The sequence below is a fragment of the Columba livia genome, chromosome 2 (genome assembly GCF_036013475.1).
Source record: "Columba livia isolate bColLiv1 breed racing homer chromosome 2, bColLiv1.pat.W.v2, whole genome shotgun sequence".
In the NCBI taxonomy this organism is placed as follows: Eukaryota; Metazoa; Chordata; class Aves; order Columbiformes; family Columbidae; genus Columba; species Columba livia.
Window position 1 is genome coordinate 27,619,707 of NC_088603.1, and position 21,743 is coordinate 27,641,449.

At 41.1% G+C, this 21,743-nt stretch overlaps 1 protein-coding gene across 4 annotated transcripts in view; it reads left to right on the forward strand.

The window, feature by feature from the left end:
* SDHAF3 (succinate dehydrogenase complex assembly factor 3) overlaps positions 1-21,743 on the forward strand; it is an 88,322-nt gene that overhangs the window by 50,177 nt on the left and 16,402 nt on the right. For 3 of the 4 annotated variants that reach the window (XR_010470029.1, XM_065051134.1, XM_065051136.1), the window contains exon 2: positions 14,828-14,893. Coding sequence is in view for 2 of the 4 variants with exons in the window: in XM_065051134.1 (XP_064907206.1) it covers positions 14,828-14,893 (66 nt within the window). In the remaining 2 variants the exon portion in view is untranslated. Of the gene's footprint in view, positions 1-14,827; positions 14,894-18,973; positions 19,100-21,743 lie in introns of all 4 variants that reach the window. The other variant, XR_010470030.1, reaches the window with a different exon arrangement.

Below are 21,743 nucleotides of genomic sequence, written 5' to 3' on the forward strand. Positions count from 1 at the left end.
TGTTCTGAACATATCCCTGGTAACCAGATATCAGCTCTGCTTATGATGAGGAATGTGAATCTGACCTAATTTCTGTTGTGAAACCTCATTGCGCTGTTGGAAAATGTGATGCTGATTTTTATTGATTAGCTCATTTAGAAATGGGTTTATAGCCCTTTGCTTAGTTTTACAGCCCCAATCTCCAATTTTTTTTTTTTCTTATATGAGCAAATACTTGTTGCACCTGGTGGTTCTGATGACTCTTGCGGCACAGGGAGCCGGTGGCTCGACTCTTCTGAAGCCACACCAGCCAGAGGCTGCTTTGTGTGTTTGTCTGGATCAAAATGCTTCATAAGTGCCCTGGCTCATAGATCAGCTCTCTAAGCCTCATGCTTTGTTTCCTGGGAAAAAGCAGATTCATCTTGCTCCAGAGATGGGTCATATCCAGCGTAACTCATTCATCAGCGCTCTCTGACAGGACAATATTTCATTGACAGAAAAGAAAAACATTTTTAAAACTGTCCTTCACAGGATGAGCTGTTGCCCCAGGCTATTCATCACAGTGATTCATTGCAACTTCATTTCTTTTGGGAAGTACTCTCATTGCTGCTCTAGACAATATGTACCAGTATTTGTCAGGTGGGGTGGGCTGGCTTGCTCCATGGGGAACCTGGCATTGGTAAGATACTGAGATGAGTAAAAACATGGAATTATTGATTACTTTCCTCCCCAAATTTCAGATGAGTTTGTTCAGACAGATGAATGCACATGATATGCCTTGTTAATCAGTTTCTTACACTTGTAGTAGTTTTTCATGCCTGAAAGCACCGTGTTTGCTCACTCATGCTCGGTCCAAGCACAGCTCTGAAGGCCGACACATCTCATAAGACTGCCATTTGCAACCTGGAATTCTGGAAATGCTCTATTAAGTAGGTGTCATGTTTCTGCTTTCTATAGCTCTTCAACACCCATCAGCATATGCTCCTATATGTCTTACACTGCTTTTTATCCACAGTTTTACTAATCATTTGAGACAGTGGAACACAAGGTCTGGAAAACAACATGGCTCTCTGCACTGCCATTTACAGCTTAGCCAGCTGTAAATCCCAGAAAGGACTTAGAAAAAAATTCCAAAATAGCCACCCTGTCATCCTCTCCTCTAGTCTTTTGTCATTTGCTCACCTTGTGTCAAGTCAGCCTTGAAGTTTAACTCTCACGGACAAGTGCTGCAGGGTGGCTGAGCCCCAGGACGGACAGATGCTGTGCCAGCCCCGCTGCCGGGAGCGTGTGTGCCCAGGGCTGGGGGTGAGCCGTCAGGGGTGGGACAAGCCCCATCTCCCGGCTCACCCCATCACCTCCCAGCTCACCCCATCACTGCCCCTGTGGCTCAGCCGGCTCTGGAGCAGGGTGCTTGGGAGGGGAATGGGGAGCCCTTGGTCGTGGGAGCTTTGGCTACTCAGAGTCATTTCTAGTCCCACTGGTGCACAGACTTTCCCCGGTGTGCCACAGCTGTTCATGTCTTGCAGGTAGCTTTGGTTTGCAAATTCATCTTCATTTTGAACTGATGTCTGTGTTTTGAATCTACACATGAGAAAATAAGGTAGTGTGGAAGAGACAAAATAGTGCCCAGTGCTATTTGCATTTCTCACAGGAAAAAGACCCCATCTTCTTTTCTGATGGTTTGCTTGCACAGCAGCTCCTTTGAAGGAACAATTATGTAAAGTTTTCTTTGTCTAACTAATTTTGTTGTCTTCTCAGGTAAAGAAAAGATACTCAGACTTTCATTTCATTATTTACTTAGTTTATATTTTCTAAGGTAATCTGTACTGAAAATTAAACAGGCCACGTGATCTAGTAAATGGACTGAAGTTGGACCAAGGGTTGGACTTGATGATCTCTGAGGTCTTTTCCAACCCAGTCGATTCTGTGATTCTGTGTGATTTCATTTTTCAGTCAAATGAAATATCTGGATATCAGATTACTGAAAATTGTTTGGTTTTGGCTTTTTTTGCATTTCAGCCAGTGAACTAAAAAAAACTTGTACACAATATACTGGAGATGTTTAACAAGCTTTACCAAGCCTGTCTGTTTCTGCTAATGACAGAGAAGGTAAATGTGTGCGAGCTACATCTCTAATGTCTGATTTTAAGTATCATATTTTATGGCAAATCTGTTCCAACCTGTCCAAGGGACACAAGGCACTAGCCATGGGAAATATTGTACAAATTAGTCTGGCTAACTCTAACAGCTGTGCTCATGCAGCAAGTAGGGTGTCCTCTGTGCTCAGTACGGCATTTCAAATGGGATGGGATTTTTAGTGGGTTGTGTCATCAGTGCATAAACCAAAATACAGCTTATTGAATATCAAATTAACCAATCACATTGTTTTTATCGGAATCTGTAAAAGGATGTTTCACAGGTGATTTAGCACCACACAGGGAGATTCGCATTGCAGATATAAATGTTGAATTAAGTAAAATTAGATACAAACCTATAGGTGCTAGCTGATAGATTATGTTAAATGCTTAAATAAACTCAACCAATCATTTTTGGCCGGATACTTTAATTACAGTGCCCCTTATTTGCAAATAGATTACCCCAACAGATAACAAAAAAGGCATTTAAATGCTTAGTTTTTCTCTCACATATAGAATGGATATTTACATGCTTCGTTTCATCTTTGTGTGTGGGTCTAGAATACATTTATGATCAAGATATTAAAAAGTGTACAAAGCTGGTTGTCTTTTCTGGCTTCTTCTGAGTATGTGGGATTTTCGCACTTTTTATGTAGTTGATGGTGTTTGTTTCATGCCAGATAGAATCAGAATAGATGAGAGTTTGAGAGCTTCATCCCAGTTATTCATCTGGGAATTATGGTGAAGTCTTCTGAGTGTATAATAACACCCGGCTATTGCTTGATAACTTCAAGAAAGGTAAAAGGAGCAAGACAGAGCCAGTTCTAGCTCAATCTCCCTGTGTGGGTGAGACAGGGACTCCACCTGTAGAACAGTGAGATGACAGCAAACCTGGAGGGACAGAAACAGTGTTATCAAGCTTTTCTCACTGCCGACACTCTCTGGGTAATTTTAGTGTAGCTGCTACCCTGAAGTTATCTCAGGGTAGCAAACATTTGTGCTAGATGTGTTATGGGTAAGTACATCTTGTAAGCAGCACTATTATCCCACAGGAATATGTTGTCTATATGTACTGTACTAACTTGTTTTCCGAGTGGCCAAGGTTACAAGGTTCACTTTTACAAAAAATCAAATATTCCTCAGATACTAGAAATAATATACTTGAATTCATTTTCTTGGTTATTATACCCTCTTCCGTACAACACAGACACTTATTGTTATAGACAGGCTGTGATCAAGTGATTACCTGTGCGTGTGACAGACAGTAGGGAGAAGAGAAGAGCAAGGGACTGGCTGTTACTTCAGTCCAGCCACTGAAAAACAAATCAAGATTTGGATGTAAAATGTTAAGGTCTGCAAGTTTATAATTTTTGCCTTTCTTATTGTCACTGATCTTTACAGCAGTGACTTGTCTTTCTAAGAGAAGCGCTGGGGGGCGAGGGAGCAGTCGGGGCTGCAGCCTCAGAGCACCTGGCTGGCTGCTTTCCCCTGCTGCCAGAGGAGCCTCCTTATCTGCCGGCACTGAGGCCCTTCCCAGTGCTTTTGACTGTGTTTCATTCACCCATGTGGCAGAAGAGCTAGGCAGCTGTGCGATCTGAAGCCTAAATTTGGAAGGAATCTGTGCTCTTTGGGTGTGACATGCTGTGAATCTTCATGGACAAAAGCATCCTCAGGGGCAACAGAAGCATGTGACAGGAGAGGCAATGAAAGCTGCCTTGCTCATCACAAGCAAGGAAGATAAGAGACAAGACAGTGTTCACAAAATTGTGAGGAGATAAAAGCTCAATTACAGGGGAATCAGATGACTGGGAGCAGTAAACACCAATTGTGTGTGTCTCACTGAATTTCTCAAACAAATCCCAGGCTCTGTCAGTCAGAAAGTGGTAAAATAAGTAGAAGGTAAGGGGGAATGTAGGCAGCAGTGAGAAACAGGACCTGTAGTGCTTGCAGGGATTTCTTTGAAAGAGATAGAAAAAACTCAAAAGTTATCTCAAGAAAAAATAATAACGCTTGCAGGTCCAGTGGGTGTGAAGGATGAGACATTAAAAGGCCATGGAATGTAGACCTGGTTGTAGCTGTAGGGTTCAAGGTCAGGATGTCTCCCTATGAGGCAGCACCGTGCGCACACTAGTCCTTCATGCCTGTGAGGGACTGCGCTGTCCTGTAAAGATGACCTGCTGTCTGTTTTGGAGAATACCATGTAATAGATCCACCTCTGTCATGTGAGGCAACTGTGGGGCTGAGAGATGAGCTCTGTCCCAAGGAGCTTAACATATTGACAGCCCAGGCCAGCTGCTGCTGACTGGAATGAAGAAGGAGTAAAATGTACCATTGGGTCTGCTGGTGGTGAAGGTATGATAGCGCAGGGCTGTACGGCAACCTGGGAGAAAAACATATTCTGGGCAAAATTCCAGCCTTTGGGATGCTGCTGCATGGGCAAGAGGTTGGTTTCATCTCTCCAGTTCGGTGGTGTTGTGTGTTATGGATGGACTCAAGTAACATGGGTGAAGGTGGTATTGTCATCTCTAGTGACCAGAGATGTCCTGAGAGGAGTGTGCAACCCAGGCCCCAGGCACAGCTCTCCTGGTGGTCAGGAGGAAACCAGGATCAGACTGACTATTCATCGTCTGCAGTGTCCTCATGTTGCCCCTGGTGCACCTCTGTTCCTTTCATGGACCTGACACACCAAGGCTCTGGGCTTGCCACACTGGATTTTATAGCTAAGTATATAAAGGAGAGAAAGGGAGAAGTCTCCTGAGCCTTCAGACTGATGCAGAGACAATGAGGTGAGAGGTACCGTGGGGTACCTTGGTCTCGATGAAATGGTTATGGCCACTCTAAAATCAATAACATGAAATAAAGCTGCAAAATAAATGTACGCAGTGGCACTTGCTCCCAGCAAAGTCTGATATAGGGGCACCTTGTCTGCCACTGATAAATGACTTCACTAAATTAGAGTTTTACAGTAATGGGTATTTCAGCAAATTTATCACTGGCGTAAGAGTGAAAAAATTATCCCAGTGAGGAAACTACTCGTACAGTTGCAGGCATGTAACGATCCTCGGAAAATTGGTGTGCAGAGCCACGCATCCAATACCAGATCACAGCCGCCCAAGAACAACCTTGCTCTGATCTAGAGAGATGAGTTAGTTTCCCATAGTCTTAAATATCGGTCATTTAAGCAGTGTCTACAAATCCTTGCTGAGATTTTGCTGAAGAAAACCACCCAGAATTTTTTCAGTCTTTTAAAATATTTTCTTAATACGACAAGAATAAGATGCCGAAAATACCCAGGCCCTTGCAACATGGCCATTTGTGGCCACTGCCCAAAAGTGTACTTAAGCCAACAATTCTAGCTACATTTGTTTACCTGCTTAAAGTCAGTAAGTCAAGCTGCATCAGTTTTTAAGTTATTATCTCTAGGCAGTTCTGTTTTGAAGGACCTGAGATTAATTGTGTTTTCCAGCACAGTGACAATGGTTTTGTGCTCCAAAAATGTATACATGTGTATTTTTTTTTTTGAGGTAATTGCATTTCTTGCTAATCACGAGCTGAAGTAAGTAACTTGCAGGATGCAAGCAATACTGTATATTTAATAAAGTCTGAAGGAATAAATAACAGACCTTTTAGGAGAGGTTAATCTTGAGTAAAGAACAGATATTAACATTATTTTTTATCCAATTTCTAAACAAATAGTAGCTACTGAAAATGGAACACATCCATTTAACCTAATGCATTTTGATACTTTACAAGCAGAAGAGTATTATGTTTTCTACTGCCAGACAGTGCTATGTAATGGACTTGAAAACAACATGAAAAAGTTTTTAATAAAAAAACACACTTTGAAATATTGTGAATCTTAGTTTCAAAATCTTTCTGGTATTTATTTTGTTGTTGCCATTCCTGCAACCAGCCTCTTCCAATCAAGTTTTCCATGGGAAATGATGTTTTATGTCATAATGAGAAACAATATTATCTTAGTCTTTAATAGACAGCTACCTTTTAGATGGCTCCAAGCAAGATTTACAGACATGGACAGGAGGCTGCTATATATTAAGATCCTTAATTGTACATGCTTAAGCAGATATCGATAAGCACTGGATATTAATCAATGGGAACTACCAGTTTCTAAGTGTAATATCTTATTAAGATAAAGACTCTCTGAATTAAGTGGGATTAAAATCTGTGCTTTGCTTAAAACATGCGTTTAAGGATGGACCGTAGACCATCTTTAGGTATGTCCTTTAAGTTTGACTGTGGTACTTGCATGTAATTTCAGTTCTTGCTGGAAGCAGTTCTCCCAACTCTGATATCCTAATTTATGTTTATATTCATAGTGGGCGATTCCTTAGTGTTAATTAGTCCAGTTTCTGAAACAATCTTGTTGTTGTTTCATCTTACATGGAACAATTACTAGAATTAATATCTTGTATAAAGGGGGAAAAGTTGATGGGGAGAAGTACCTCAAGTCAGATTTGAACTTTGTGGTTAAGCTGAGGGTAAAACCAGCATATCCTGCATCTCAGTCATCTGTATGAACCTGCTTTTGCCTCACTCGTGTCCTACTTGCTTACTTCAAATCAGGTCCAGATTTTGCAAATATCATTGCCACAAATTCAGATCTTCTTCCACACCCACCCACCCACCCACCCTTTCCTGAGATATCAGCTCTATGTGAGCAAATCCAGTGAAATTAAAACTAGGGAAAAAACACTTAAGGGAGGAAAACAAAAGAAACCAAACCCAAATGTATTTGTGCAGTTATTAAGGATCAGAAGTGAAAAGCTATTTCTTCAATGTGTTACATAGACCAAAAATCAGCATAATAGAATACTGTGGGAGACCTGCGATCCCGTTTGTACATGTCACGGGAAGTGTGACAACAAAATGTATTTCACACCAAAGAAGCCCAAACTGCACTTGAAGAGCCTTTCTCTCTGCTATGAACTAGCGTATCGCCTCTCTTTCACCAGCCTGGCCAAGCATCTGCTTCACCAGTGTGCATGGAGTGAGTGGTTCTGAACCAGCCGTTTTCCAGATCATTAGATGCTGATTAAGCATCAGCTTGAGTCTGTCGGGTTTATTTTTAAAGGGTTTTGTTGTTTGTTTGTTTTTAAAACAGCAAGCTCAACTGCCTTTAAAAATAATAAAAGAAACACAGTGAAAGGCCTAATTAACAGTCTGTGGGATGGGCATTGCAAACTTAGAGATCTGAACAAATTTAGAAACAGATCTTTATGCACTTTACTTTTTTCTCCATACTGGGGCAGGAAGCTTTTATTGTGGTGAAGCACAAGAAGCTTCATCAAAACAGTTGTCTTCAGTGAGAAACCCCTTGCAGATTAGGACTCACAGAAGGAGAGATATCTGTAATTATTACCTTGCAAGTCATAGAGAAGCAGAGAGGAAAAAAATAATAACACTAATGGCTTGACAGCAGGTGATAAGTTTGATCTTAGTGTGAATGAATTCAGTGAGAGCAATGACCTACAACTCCTGGGTGAAACACCTAGCACTGATGCAGCTGGCACTCCAGTGGTACACAAAGAAATAAGTTACGTTCAGCTTACGGCTACAGCAGCATGAAGTACTCTTGCCTTCTGCTCCTTGATTCAAAGCAAAATTATCTAATTTTCAAAAAAGGAAAATATGATTTTTTTAATATTGATTTTTTTAAATATATATATTTTTTTTTCAGATTAATTCCTCTGCTTTGTTTCTTAACAGGACAAACTCAAAGGGACCAAACAGTAAATTGGAGAAAAAGTGGTTATAACACTCACCTAAACCTTGGGAGAGAAGTTTGTTTCTGTACAGACATTTGAATTCACGTCTCACATCGTGAAGAAGAGACCTTTAGCCATTCATGAAAGGCTAGCTGAGGTGCTGAGAAATTAACTGGTCTTTCTCCTAACTGTCCTCATGTAGAGACAGCATTCACGTACCCGTGGTGAACACCAGGTGCTCCCCTTTTCTGAGTGCCTGCCCAAGCCAGCAGCCTACAGGGCTGTTCTCAGTCCATGTCTGAGTGAAGGCTCACTTTACCTTGTCGGGCAAGCCCTCCTCCACATAAAGCAGTGGCTGAAAAGCAGTTGCTCCTGGTTAAGATCCGTGCTTGGGTTAAGCAGAGTACATCTGGTCTCCCAGCGCCGAGGTGGTTGTCCTTGCTGGAAGGCCAAAGGATGGTCTTGAGACAGTCTCATTTTAAGTCAGGAAAAGGAAAAGGTTCTCCAGGTTGGACATCATGTTTGGCAATGTGATTCCTTGTATCGTTTCGTTCGTGGTTCTGATATTTATCCAAAGTCAAACATTAAGAGGAGGACCTGAGAGCTTGTCTTTTCTCCTACTATTGCCTGCGAGCACCCTGAGGGAAAATGCATATCTGCATCTCTGCAGGAAGGGGAAGGGCCTGAACAGGCGTACAGGAATACCCTGCCAAATGCAAGACAGATGCATCTTTCTTTAGCAACATTATGAATATGGCAAAATGTAGAACTGAAGCTACTCGGGAGCTTGACCTTTAATAAACTGATGACAATCAAAACTCCAAGGGTCGGGGGGAGGACTTTATTATGCTCTACAAACAAGTGAAATCTGTTCTGTGCTCCCTCTAAACTGGTACTAGGAAACCTTAAGAGTGCATAGATTTTGCAATTCACTTATTTATTCTTTTCTCAAAAGTTTAAGAAAATGTTGTGGGATAAATTATTTGCTTAAGCAGATCAGCTTTCAGCAAAATTCACAGTCAAGTTTCTTTTTTCTTACAACAGCCCTAACAAAGTGGCACTAAATATATATTCTTAAGAGTTGATTCAAAAAGAAACAGTGAGAACAAAGAGCGAGAAAATAGCAATAGAAAAGCAGGTCCAATACAATGCCCAGCCTGATCACAGTATCCACTGCCAATTACAATCTCTGTCTTTTTCAAGGTTGTTTTTTGTTTGTTTGTTTGTTGTTGTTGTTTGGTTGGTTTGTTTGGTTGGTTGGTTTTCCCCTCTGGTGCAGGCATGTGGTAAATGGCTTTCCCCATACACAGATGCACACAGTGTGAGCTCCCTAGAGTATGAACTGTAAGTGAAATTGTTTAACACAGCTTTTATGAGACTTCTCAAAGGGTTGTAATTTTTGTTCCCAGAGGAAGAAAGGATTTTTTTGCCTAAGCTTTTGATTGCAACTCAAAGAAACCAGAAAAGGAGTTTTTTCCAGGAAGTAACAGAGCATCACTTGCAGCTTAAACAACTATAACTCATTCACAACATTCCTTATTACGATTATCTAGAGAGCAGACAAGGGAAGAGGTGGGTATGAGGTTATTGAGGGAATGTCAGAGTAGGATTCCTCTTGCCTGACTTTGTCATGCAAATAGGGCACCTGGTATAAATCAGTTGTCTTCACTCTCACGGTGCTCTTTGAGAAGTGTCAGGTCCCTTCAGAGGGCTCCTCCCAAAAGATGAGAGGCTGAGGTTGTGGTTGTAAGTCTCTATAGAAATCAGTTTTCTCTGTAAGATGGGCTCATAAAGCATTAGGCTATGTGTTGGTACTGTGGGATTAGACAACAGGAAGGTACCAAACATAAACAGACAAAACCCCCGTATAGTTCATTTGTTATTGTATGTTGGTTGAATAGCATTACCTTCCTTTACTATACAGCATGGAAAAGTGGTACATGAATTGTTATGGCCTGACTGTAAAATGTGAAGTTTCCATAACTGCAAATTGTTTGGCATTTGGCATTTCCACTTAGTATTCATTAATGTGCTATACATAGTTTGTATTCATAAATAGCTGTGATTACAGCTAATAAGCATCATTATATTATGTGTGGGTATATTAATTTATGTTTTCATCCTGCTGTAAACTAAAATTATATGAAGATATCACGTAGCAAGTAAACTCCCAATTAAGATAGTTCGATTACCTTTAAATCACTGCTGAAGCATTTTAATTGTGAGGCACATGGATTACATCAGCAAGTGATGCAATGAGGTTTACTTGAGCAGTGCTGCCTACCTAATGGCCTGAGAAAAACACTCTTCCACCTGGTGAATACTGCTTATTTTCTCCAGTGCTGCTGTTGGTTTCCATGCCTTTTCTTTGTTGCAGCTTGTTGACTTGAACCTAAGAGTCTAACCATCCTTGTCAAACACACAGAGTCCTGGTGGGCTAAGGGAGCCTCTGATAACATTCTTCACATGGCAGAAATGTCTTCATTCAGTAGGTCAAGAGTTTTTTTTCATTGAGGAAATATTTCAGACTTTGGCTTTATGAGATAATTCCTACTCCTGGCGAGAAACGTTTAGAGTGACAATAAGCCAAGACACTCACAAAATTATGATTTTCTGCAGCAAATCCTTATCCAAACAGTCTCAAGATGTTTGGTCCTTCAAATACACTAGAAATCTGGAAAGTGCTGCTTGCCATGGGGATTAGATTATTTCTGGTTTAATTTGAACTTGAAAATTCAGAAATGGAAACATTTTGAAAGGATAAAAAAACCCCATTCTTTTCACACCTCAGAACAAGCTCAGGCTGAGCTCAAAGTTAGATTTTGTAGAGTCTTTTCTATATCTGAACTGCTTAGCTCCTGCTTAAAAGTAAGACTGTAATTCTCCAGCTCCCAAACCACACAGGGTTGTAGCAACTGAGTATGAGATGGGAAGCCCGAGAGAATGGGAAGACAACTCCCTCAGGTGATGGATCACCAAAGTAACAATGAAGAGAGGGGGTCTTAATTCTCCCCTTTCTGCTGACTAGCAAATAGAAGATGAACATGAAAACGATAGTAAATTGTGGCTGCAAGAGGTTATAACAGTGTGTAGAAAGAGCCAGTAGACCTGGAAGCACCAAAACATGAGCATTCTGTGACAAGGCAGAATAAAGCAACTGTGCACGCCAGAGCTGAAAGTCACAATAATTTCCTCAGGACGGGCTGGATTTTGTTTCCCATGTGTACTGAAAAGGACTCAGTGCAATATCAGAAATGATAAATAACGTGGCAAAGTTGTGTCTTATCTTTTAGACCTAGTAGAAGTCGCTCAAAAGTAAAAGAACGAAACAAAAAACTTTGTGAAAAGCTCTTTTTTTCCCAAAAATAGTTAGGGAGGACTACAATCAATTATAGAAGCCAGCAGAAAAAAAAAATTGCCACCATTTGGGAATATAGTATAAATTATTCGCTACTACGCCATGTTTTCATTGAAGATAACACATATATTTAATATTTAAATTTTGTATTAAATAGAAAAGTCTCTCCTTAGTCACACAGTGACTCATCATTTATCCCCAGGTCCTTCTGAAGTTCCTTGTGTTCCTAAATGGCAATGAATCAAGACTTTTGTGCCTTCAAAGGTTTGTAGATGAAGCTCTTGAAAGGAAAACCTCAGTGGAGATGTCTTCTTTGAAACGCGTTTCCAACATATTGTTTTTCTATCTCTGCTAGTCAAAGGTCAGATTTAATCAAGGAATGTAGATCGTTCTCTATATTTAACATAAATCTCTATTGATGACCTCTCATCCTTCACAATTTAAACAAAGAATAAAAGGTCCTGAATTATATGTACTGGCTTGGAAATTTATATCATTTAATTTCCTTTAAAATCTGGAGAGTATTTAATCTCCTACATTGTAAATTAATGTCTTCCATAAAATATATTTAGCTGCAAAATGTTAGTCACTTACCTCCCGTACAATGTTTGTCAACTCCTGTCTCATTTTCTTACTTGCCTTGATTAATGTGAAAGATGTAACCATCAAAATCTGTTTTCTTGGAGGGAAAGGAAAAGAAAAGCAGAAAAAAAACCCAGAGAAAACAAAAAATTGTCGTTGATTTGTAAATTTTTTCTTTGTGGGTATTGTTTTGAAAGCAGAAAATATTTGGAACACGTTAGGCTCCTGTAACTAATATACTTATTCCTGTGTTCCAACTGGAGACAGTCACCATGCTAATGTAGTTTCAGTGGTCAGGTACCACTTCTTTGCCAGATTGTCCTCTGCTGAAGTGCTGCACAGCATCTCTGAACAGAGAAAAAGTACAAGGAGTTACAGTGGAAGTGAATAATCTGCATATAGCCCTTGATTAGAGACATGCTTCCTTGGCATGACCTGGCTCTCCTAAAGGGAGTAGAAGACCTGAAAGTGTCCACACCCTTTGCATGGTTCCACTGGGAGCCTTGGGAGACCCTGTACCTGAGGGATGCCCGTTGGGGGATGCAGAGCAGCTGAGCCCACTGTTCTCATGTGGCACAAAGGAGCCTACTACAATGAGCCACACAATGAAGGGACAAAGTTAGCAGCTAATCTTCAGCATGCAGAAAATGCCAACGAATTAATGAAGGCGTCTGGGTCACCCTGGTGTGCTGCCATTCAAGATGTTAATCAATTCTTCAATTACTTGTTAGCAGGGAAAGTAATAAATGTGCTCCTCTTGCAACCTCCATTCCACAGTAGCCTTGAAATCCTCCAACAGGCTGCTAGTGCTTGTTTACTCCTGTATTTGTTTGACTGTTGGCCCAAACCAGCCTGACACTCCCATCACTTTGGAGTCCTGCTGCAAATGCTGTTCTCCAAAGTCTCTCATAATTTTATTTTTCAAATGGTTGTAGTACTACCTGTACCACCCAAACCCTGTTTCATGGCAGCAGATAGAGGCATGAATACTTTAAAGTTTTAGATGATAGAACATCTTTTCTATTTACAAGGTGATGAGACACCCACAGTAAGAAGGAAACGATCAGAAAAGCACAAGTGCAGAAGCAAAGACAGGCTACAGATGCTGTTTGACAGTGGAGAATCATACAGGTTACAAGCTGGAGAGACATTTGTAGCCTTATGGAAATGAGCATAGCTTGGTTGAAATGATTTAGTTGGGTTTGCTCTGCACTTTGGCGGGACGAGGATTTAGCTCAGTTTTCCACAGAATTATTTTTCTTCCTTAATTTTACAGTTTTAATGTTTTCCCTTCTTTTATAAAACAATTTATAAACATTCTGCTGAAGTACTGAGAAATCTCTGAGGGTAGTCTTTAACAAAAAAGTATAAGGCTACACTAAACTTCCACAAAATTATTTCAAAGGTGGAAATTCCTCCATTATGTGGGTTCCAGGAACTTCATTATCTGATGAAGTAAATAAATTGATTAATGAAACTCCAAGAGAATTGAAGTTGCAGAGAACAGGAAAGTTGCTGAAGGCGGTAGAGATGCTCATGGCTTTTCTGCCATTGCCTGTGGCTTGGAACAGTTACCGAAAGTTTTGAATTTCTGGAAATACACGGGGCTTCCCTAATGGGAACAAACCACTGAGCTACAGGGAAAGTTTGTCTCTCTCCTTCTGATTCAGTTGTGCAAGGATTTTGGAAGGAATGCTGTCATTATGGTAGACTGTTTCCTTTTTTTTTTTTTTTTTTAAGTAATAAAAACATAGAAACATTCAGATTATTTATTTCTGTTTCTGTTCCCCTGTTCTCTAACCAGAGTTGTTACTTAAGTGACAAAGTGGGGTCACCAGATGAGAGTACCTCCATGCATGCAAGCCATAACAGGAGATGTAAAAATCCCAGTTCAGAGAAACAAGGAAAGCAGGAGCCTTGCAGGGATTTTATTTTCTGTACTCATCTCCTGTGGCTGGGTGAGTGTGGCCCGGAGAAAGAATGCTGGTTTCAGGCCATGATGTATTTCTTTCATTCACAACTCGCAGTGGTCCAGCCTCACCCAGGGCTAGTGGAAGGATGCTAGTTGTTGAGACTGTGATTTATAGGTTTAAACACTGGTACAGACAACGGTAAAGGGCTTTTTTGGGTTTTACCTGCTGCCCTGACAAATGGTTCTCATCTTCTCACAGCAAAGGGGTCGTTGTGGATGGACTCCTCCCATGAGCTGGGTGAAGCCCACAGCCTGACTGTAGGACCACCCTTGGTTTTTCACTTTCCACAAATGTTTCCCAAGTCAGCCACAGAACAATCAACTACCTTAGTGTTACAATTGCTTGATTTCTAGCTCCCACCCTTCCTCCTTGCAAAGATCCATCAGACTTGTGATCTGAGCAGTACCCACTCAACTATCTGCTATCTGCTGCGTGCCTGAAGAACCGTAAATCTTTGGAACTTTCCAGTGGACTGAATTCCCTGAATTGGTGCAGCTGAAAGGGATGGAGGGTCATTTTCTGACAACAGCTCTCTCTTGCAAGGTGTGCCTCTAAATGGAGTCAAGCATCTTAACAAACAGGCCTCCAAGCAAACCTGCATTTTCAATCACCCCTTTTGTGGGAGTTTCATAGCACAATGAAATCTCATCTTTGCAGTTCAGTGCCACCTTCTAATAGCTTGTAACAAAGCCCAGCCTGGAAAACACCAGGCGTGATGAAACCTGTGCATCGTGCTGGTTTGCTGCTGTTTGTTTTCAAATCAATGGGAGCAGCACAGCCTTGTTCTGGGTGCGCTGCAAGGGGGCAGGGGATCAGGACTGACCTGGTCTGTGAGGATGCTGCAGCAGCGCTGTGCCTGCGTCGAAGTTGCTGCAGCTTATCATGTCTCAGTGTGATTATTCTGATGCCTTTCGAGAGCTCATGGACTTTACCTTCCACATCAGCACATCAATTCTAAGAAGTTTTGTGGCCATCAGGTACCTGGGAAGAAGCAACACCACAGATAGGATCAGAGTTTGGGTGTTAGCTGGGCACTGCACGGAGGTCTTAATTATGTTTTTTTCCTTTGTTCAGCTGTTGGAATTACCCAAATGGGTCAGAAAACCGAACTGTCTGATGCAAGAAAAAAATGTTAACAAGGTGAGTCTCTGAAAATCCCTTCTGATTTCCTTCTCAGTAAAGAAGAGTACAGGATCATGTACCCAACCATTACTCACAAATGTCAGTTTTTCAAATAAATACAGAAAGGTAGCAATTTTCTGGAGTATTTATTTTTAAAGGGTATTCAGGAAAAAATCAGCTTTACCTGACATCTAGAATATTTTTTTTAATCTTCTTCCACCTTTAAAACCTTGTTGAAACCTCTGTACAGGATCGCCAGCTACGGAAACGATGGGACCCACTGGAAACTCTGCATTTGGCATTGCAAGTTCCCAGTGAAAAAGCAAATACCCAAGAAAATCCATGGAACAAAGCATTTTGCAAATATTGCAGAAAAAAAGAGAACATAGTTAAATGCAAATCAGTTATTTTGGGCTCTAGAAATTAAAATTTGGTGTTTACAATGGGAACAATGATGAGAGTTGAGAAAGAAGCTAATCTCATTAGCAATACTTCTGACTAATGAAAAAACTTTCCTCAGTTTGGAGGTATTAGGCATACTTCTAATAAATTGTAAACCCCAGAGATTATTGTAATATGCATTGTTATGAAAAAAAAGCAGAAAATGTAAAAATTCTAGCCCTTGATTTAAAAAAAAAAAAAAGACATTCACATTTTATCAATGTAAATGCATACTAGGATGATAAGGGCTCGATTAGCTTCATTAAACTGTGAGGTTTGAGCTGGGCAGTCTGGCTTTGCACTCCTGGTCTCCATGCAGACTGCCAGCCTGAGTCTGCTCGGGTTGCATGGACACTCTGGTTGCGCAGCTTGTCACAGCAATTCCCGATCAGCACAGGGAAGGAAAAACAGCCCAGACAGCAGATCCAACAAGTCTAGACTGGATACTGAATTATTTTCTTAAGGGGCAAAAGTGAAATGTACTTATTAATCCTAATGAGCGTTATTCTACATTGTGCCCCTTTTCACGGAATATGTATTGATGGTTTTGTTCACTTTTGCCAACAGGCATTACCTGTGCATTTCCACTGCCTTCTTGTTGTTGTCACTCTTTAAAGTCCATATGTTGTTTTACCAGATGATCTGTTATTTTATTAAAATGCAGAGGTGTCATGATAGCTTGTACACCCATTGTGTGGTTTTGATCCAGGTTAAGGCAACATGGAGGAATTTTCTGAAGAATTTGTCTGGCTTGTGTGCTATGACAATTTGTATTCTTCATTGCCTCTGGTTTCTCTTGGCAGCAAACATTTTTCACATTGAAATGTCTCCTGTCTTGAATGATTATTTGCATTTCAGGAGAATCAAATCCATGTCCCTGAAGGAAAAGATGCAAGGCCTAATGGAATCTACTTAATAACATGTTAGAAAAATTCTTGCTTGTCTCCTAACTTCTTCATCTCATACACAGCTCAGTAAATGGATGTCACCATTGAATTAGAGAACAGAGGTTAGCTCAGTTCTTGATGCCAGTAATAGAGGATTTATTCAGAGAGAATAATACCTTTAAATAAAACCTTGAATAAACCGTTAGATGTTCAGGAAAAGAAAAAAAAAAAAAAGGAGAAACAAGATGGCATAATCAGGTTGCCCTGGTGTGATCTGATTTCAAATCTAACGTGATTCCCCTGGGAGGGCTCATTTTGCATTTAGGCTCTCAGTCTAGTGTAATATTGTTCATGACAAAAAGTCTCACCGAGGTTTAGAGAAAGAATCAGTCTTTGTTCGCCAGCACGTGGTCCAGCATGGGCAAAACAGGGCACAGTGGCAAAGTGTTTTTTAAGTCAAGTAAGGGCCTGTACATCATGTCAGAAATGTCACTGTCGCAGCAGAACATCTGCTTCAAAAATGACTTCTGCTGTTATCACATCGAGAGGCAGGAGCTGAGGACATGTAGAAGGATTTGGGAGCCCTCTATCTGCTTGTCAGAAGAGCTAGGCAGCCCTCAACTGAGATATGATCTTGAACAACCACTTTCCCTGTTATTTCAGTTTACTCAGGAGTGAGAATCCTTTCACTTTAATTCAAATACCAAATGTTTAAATTGTTTAGTGTGCTTGTTTGAATAACATGGTATAAATCCTTGCAAGTTTTACAGTTTCACAGTCAAATTCTGTTCTTTCCTCCTTGTCACAAACAGAATGAAACTGCAGTTCATGACTGTCTCTTCAGATGTGGAAATATAATTGCAATATAATACAACTCTGTATCCATTCAAATGCATGATAATTATACCACGGTGTTCAGCAGGATCCAGACCAAGCAACAGGCTGAGAGCACAGACCCGTCACAGAGTGCGGTGTCCATGGGCTCTGTGGGTTATATTCATGCTTTGTTATCTTTGCTGGACAATTCAGTCAAGCAGTATTCTAACATAGCAAGGAATAGGCAACAAAAATACGTGAACCAGGTGTATAATCACTCGGATATGCCAGCACCCTGGTTTTATAGCGTATTCCAAAGCATCCTCAAAGCTAGCAGAGTACTCTTTCCTGCTTTCTATGAGGAAATTACTTGTTGAGATAATTGTTTTTATTGTTGCAGTGAGCTTTTACTGCTAGGAAATTTGATTTTGGTGATACTTTCCTGTCATCAAGTGTTGTGTGGTGTGGTAGCAATTCTACCCAGAGGTACTACACAACTGACCACAGACAGTGGTAAAAGAAAACTGTATTTCAATACATTTAGTGATGTTTTGAGATAATGTATTGGGGAGTACACTGTTAATGAGATGATCCCACAGTCTTTATAAATATAATCTCTGGAGTTCATCTATTTCTGGGGAGGCAGTTGCTCTGGAATATCATCAGGCCGTAAAACTACCATTCTACGTATTTTCAGGCTTCCCAAGCTGGGTACTTCATCTGCTGGACTTTGTGCATATCCACATCAAATTTCTAGTGCTTTGTGTTTTAAGTCATTTACCAAGATAAATTTAACTTTGGTTTGTAGAAAAAATATTCCTATACCTGTTTAGATCTGTGATTTTAGGCTATCGAACACCAGGACAAAGAGGAAGATATTTTCCACGGAAGAATCTTGACATTTCTTTCCATACTATATATTCTAGAGCCTTCACAGCTAAATAGCTTCCAAAGGAATAAGAAAGAGCTTGAATTACCAAATTTAAACTCATAGGACATTTGTATTCCACACTGTGTATAGAAATGTGGGTTTTTTTGTGCAATATGTTATGTGCTTAGTAAATGAAGAATAATCCTCTACTAAGGATATAAGAGCCTTACTTAAAAAGTCATTTTCTGTGGCGATAATATTATCTTGAAACATAGTGGAAAATTTTACTAAGTGACAGAAATAATGGTAAATTGTATTCATTGCATAATCATTAATTCTGGTTTACTTTCAAAAGGAGTCATTCCGTGCCAAGCCCATCTGACTGGAGCATGAATCTTAGACTGTCCGTTAAATGCTACTCAAGAGGAGTAGAATTCTTTGGTTTCATATCAAATATTTAATGTCTACCACCCTCTGGAAGTTCATTAGATGTAGAGGTTAAATACCTAATTGACAATCACACGTCTGTATTCAGAAATCATGGCAGTAAAAAAAGAGTTGCTTAAAAGTGTTCAAAGCCTCAGTTATTCCAGTTTGAAGGTAGAAAAAAAGTGTTGCTGTCTCAGATCAGGCACTGCAGCCCTCCTGGGATACTGATTTGGTGAGAGTCTGGGACCTCAGGGACCTCAGGGAGGTCATCGTAGATCCTGGTGCCCCCCGCCACACTCTAAATCACGGGCATCCCTTTGTACGCTCAGGTCTCTTGTGAAATGTGTGGTGAGGATCCCACCTCGTGACTGTGATGTACACGTGCCTCGATAATACTCAGTTTGTATTATGGACAGATATCCACTGTACTAGTTTTCTGACTTTGAATTTGGCTTCCATTCAGATGTAGGGAGAGCTTGCATTATTTTCAACCTAAGAGCTATAAACCTCTTGTAATTCTTAACGTGAAATCTACTCTTCCAATCTTTTCAAAAATATACAATGACTAAATGCACATTGTTTTTACATATTTCATTGTATGTTGAAAGGTAAATGTCCCTTTCCACAAAAAGTCAGACATTTTTCTCCCTACAGGATAATCAAATAACCTGTCACATCTATGCTCACAATTTATTCTGTAAAGGGGCAAATCTATCTGGAAGAAGCAAGGATTAACGTGAGCCACTTGCCTATCTCACACCACCAACCTTTGCAGCAAAGGTAATTCTTGGGGTGAGTTGAGGACTCCACCTTCAGAGTTTGAAACCATCTAGTATATTATCAGGAAAGTATTTTTGGTACTTTTCTTGTAGGGCATGCTGAGAAAGTCAATTAGTCCTGCTGCTTGATTAGTGGAGTGCCAGGTCATGTGTTTAATTCATTCAAGTCTTAACGAAGGTGTCTCTTCAGCATTGCCACTGAGAAGTTTAATCTGTGTTGAAGTTAAATGCAGTAGAAATATCATCCTGAGAGCCAAAATGTGCCAAAACAAGGGCTGGAAGATATACAAGCCAAGGCCAGGCTTGCATCCTCAGAGGTCTTGGACCCCCACTCTGAAAGGCTGGATGGGTCCCTGCAGCCCCTGTGTTCCGCATGGTGGGTCGTGGAGCCTCTTCCTCTCATGCCTTCTGGCCACGGCGACAGCGATGCCCGGGGATGGGGCTGCCTCAACTGTCCCCTGGCTGCCCTGCTCCTGGCCAAGGAGGTGGGATGGGCTCTGGACCTCCAGGGAGCCCTCATGGGCCCTGGTCCCTAGCGAGCCCCCACTCCGTGTGGCAACCTGACACCTAAACTCAGCTCAACCTTGCACATCTCCTTTATGCAGTTCTTTCTTGCCTTAAAAAAAAAAAAAAAAGTTGTAGAATGGAGTTATGATTCATTACTAGATATTAATAAATTTATATGGGTAAATATTTGGTTCTCTTCATCTCTGTGGAGAACAATTAGATGATGAACAGATTGTGACTAAGTACAATTAATAGTGCCAGAGTGTGCTTTCACAGGGGAATGAATACAACAATTAGTGTCTTATTTTATCGGTTGTGTAGGATTGTTTCTAGCTATAATGGCATTCACAGAGCAGGCTAAGATTGCATACAAAACATCTCTTCTCAAATCCCAGGTCTGTGTAACTTTGGAATAATTCTCCTGCCTCAAGACCAAAACTTTTTCTGGACTGGTGGAAGCTCAGAAATGGTCTTTGCTTTTTAGAAAGCTGTAGAATAGTTGATTGAGGAAATTTTCAAGGTCTAAGCTTGAGCTCCAACCCGGAAACTGGTGACTATGTGCTCAAGTGACTGGGCTCTGCTGGGAGTCAAGGGGTGCTCGAGGGAGCATGGCACCTTGCTGACACAGCTGCGGGGCTCTCACACCAGTGCTGGCCATACCTTTCCCTGCTGTGCCCCAGGGTGGAGATCAGCTTGCCCTGGGCTCTGTCTGAGCAGGTTCTGGGAGTTGGGGAGAATGGGATAGGATGTAGGAAAGCAAAAGTACTCCCTTAGCTGCTGCGGCTGTGCAGCATTCTCATACGTTCCCTCGGTGAGGTGCGGATCTCCAGCCAACCAGGTAGGAAATGGCAACGTGACTGTAGTTTGGCTGTGTGTTATGTCTAACTTTAAATTACAAGGTCACACTTGATATGGAATAACATCCATCAGCTGAAGCTTCTCAACTCCAGGTGAACCTGAGAGGATCTTTTAGGGGACAGGAGAAGAGCTGTCTTTGCCATGTACAATATCCAACCAAATCCTATGGGAAAAGTTACCTGAGTTCTCAGAACAGGCAAACAAGCTCTCAGGAATGGCTAATATAGTTTTCATTACAATTTATCCCCCCCTCTTGCCTGTAAAGGCCTTGCAACATTTTAGGTGACATAGCCTGGGATAGGCTGAGTTGCCGATGGCTGAAATCAGACTGTTATAATGGAGGGCACTGGAGAACCTCAAAGGCAGGTTTCCACCAGCCACATCACTGGAGGGAAAAATTGGTCAGTAATTGGTCACAGACTGGTCAGAAATCCCATATTATTATAGCTCTTTATGTCGGCAAACTTCCTTTTATTTTTGGAAATCGAAGCTCTCTTGGCTCTCCTTTACAGAGATAGAAAACATGATCATTTCCATGCTCTCCATGGCTCCCTGACACTGTCAGCATCACATGTTGTTGCATTACTCAGTTTCAAATGGATCCGTACTTTAATTGCTCTTGTACTTTCCTGTGCATTGTTATAGCACTCAAGAACTACTTCAAAGGTGCTTTTGTTTTTCTAAAACATATCTTGTTGAAAGAGGGCTGCAGTGTTCTATGCAAATACTGCTGTTAAGCTTTTGTTTTTAAATGGATTGTTTGGAACAAAGTTAGGCAGTGCTTTGTTAACTTTTCTAGTGTTCACGTGTAGATAAAACCGGAGTTTAAGGGCACAGGAGGTGCTTTCGTCTATAGACCATTGTAAGAAACAGATCCCCAGCTGCAAGAGCAATGTCCGTGCTGCATATCCCTACCAGCTCCAGCTGTGTTGGGGTGGTGTTGTGAGGAAGGAATATGCTATTGGCAGATAAATGCAGTTGAAGTTCCTCTCTCCATACCCACTCAGCATGGGGAGTGAGTGGGGAAAGGGCTCTGAAGCCCATGCTCTCCCTGCTCTTGCCCTGAAACCAGCCCCTCATGGCCTATGGTGCAAAGCCCAGGCAGAAGCACATGGGCCCAACCTCCATCTGCCCTCCTCTCAATCATGGTGGTGATTCACTTCTTAGACACCGAACGTTGAAGGGGCACAGCAGCAGAAAAGTATCAGGTGTGATGTGAGTCAATAACAGAACACACAATTTTAACAAAAAAAGAAAGCTCCAGAACTACCACCAGAAAC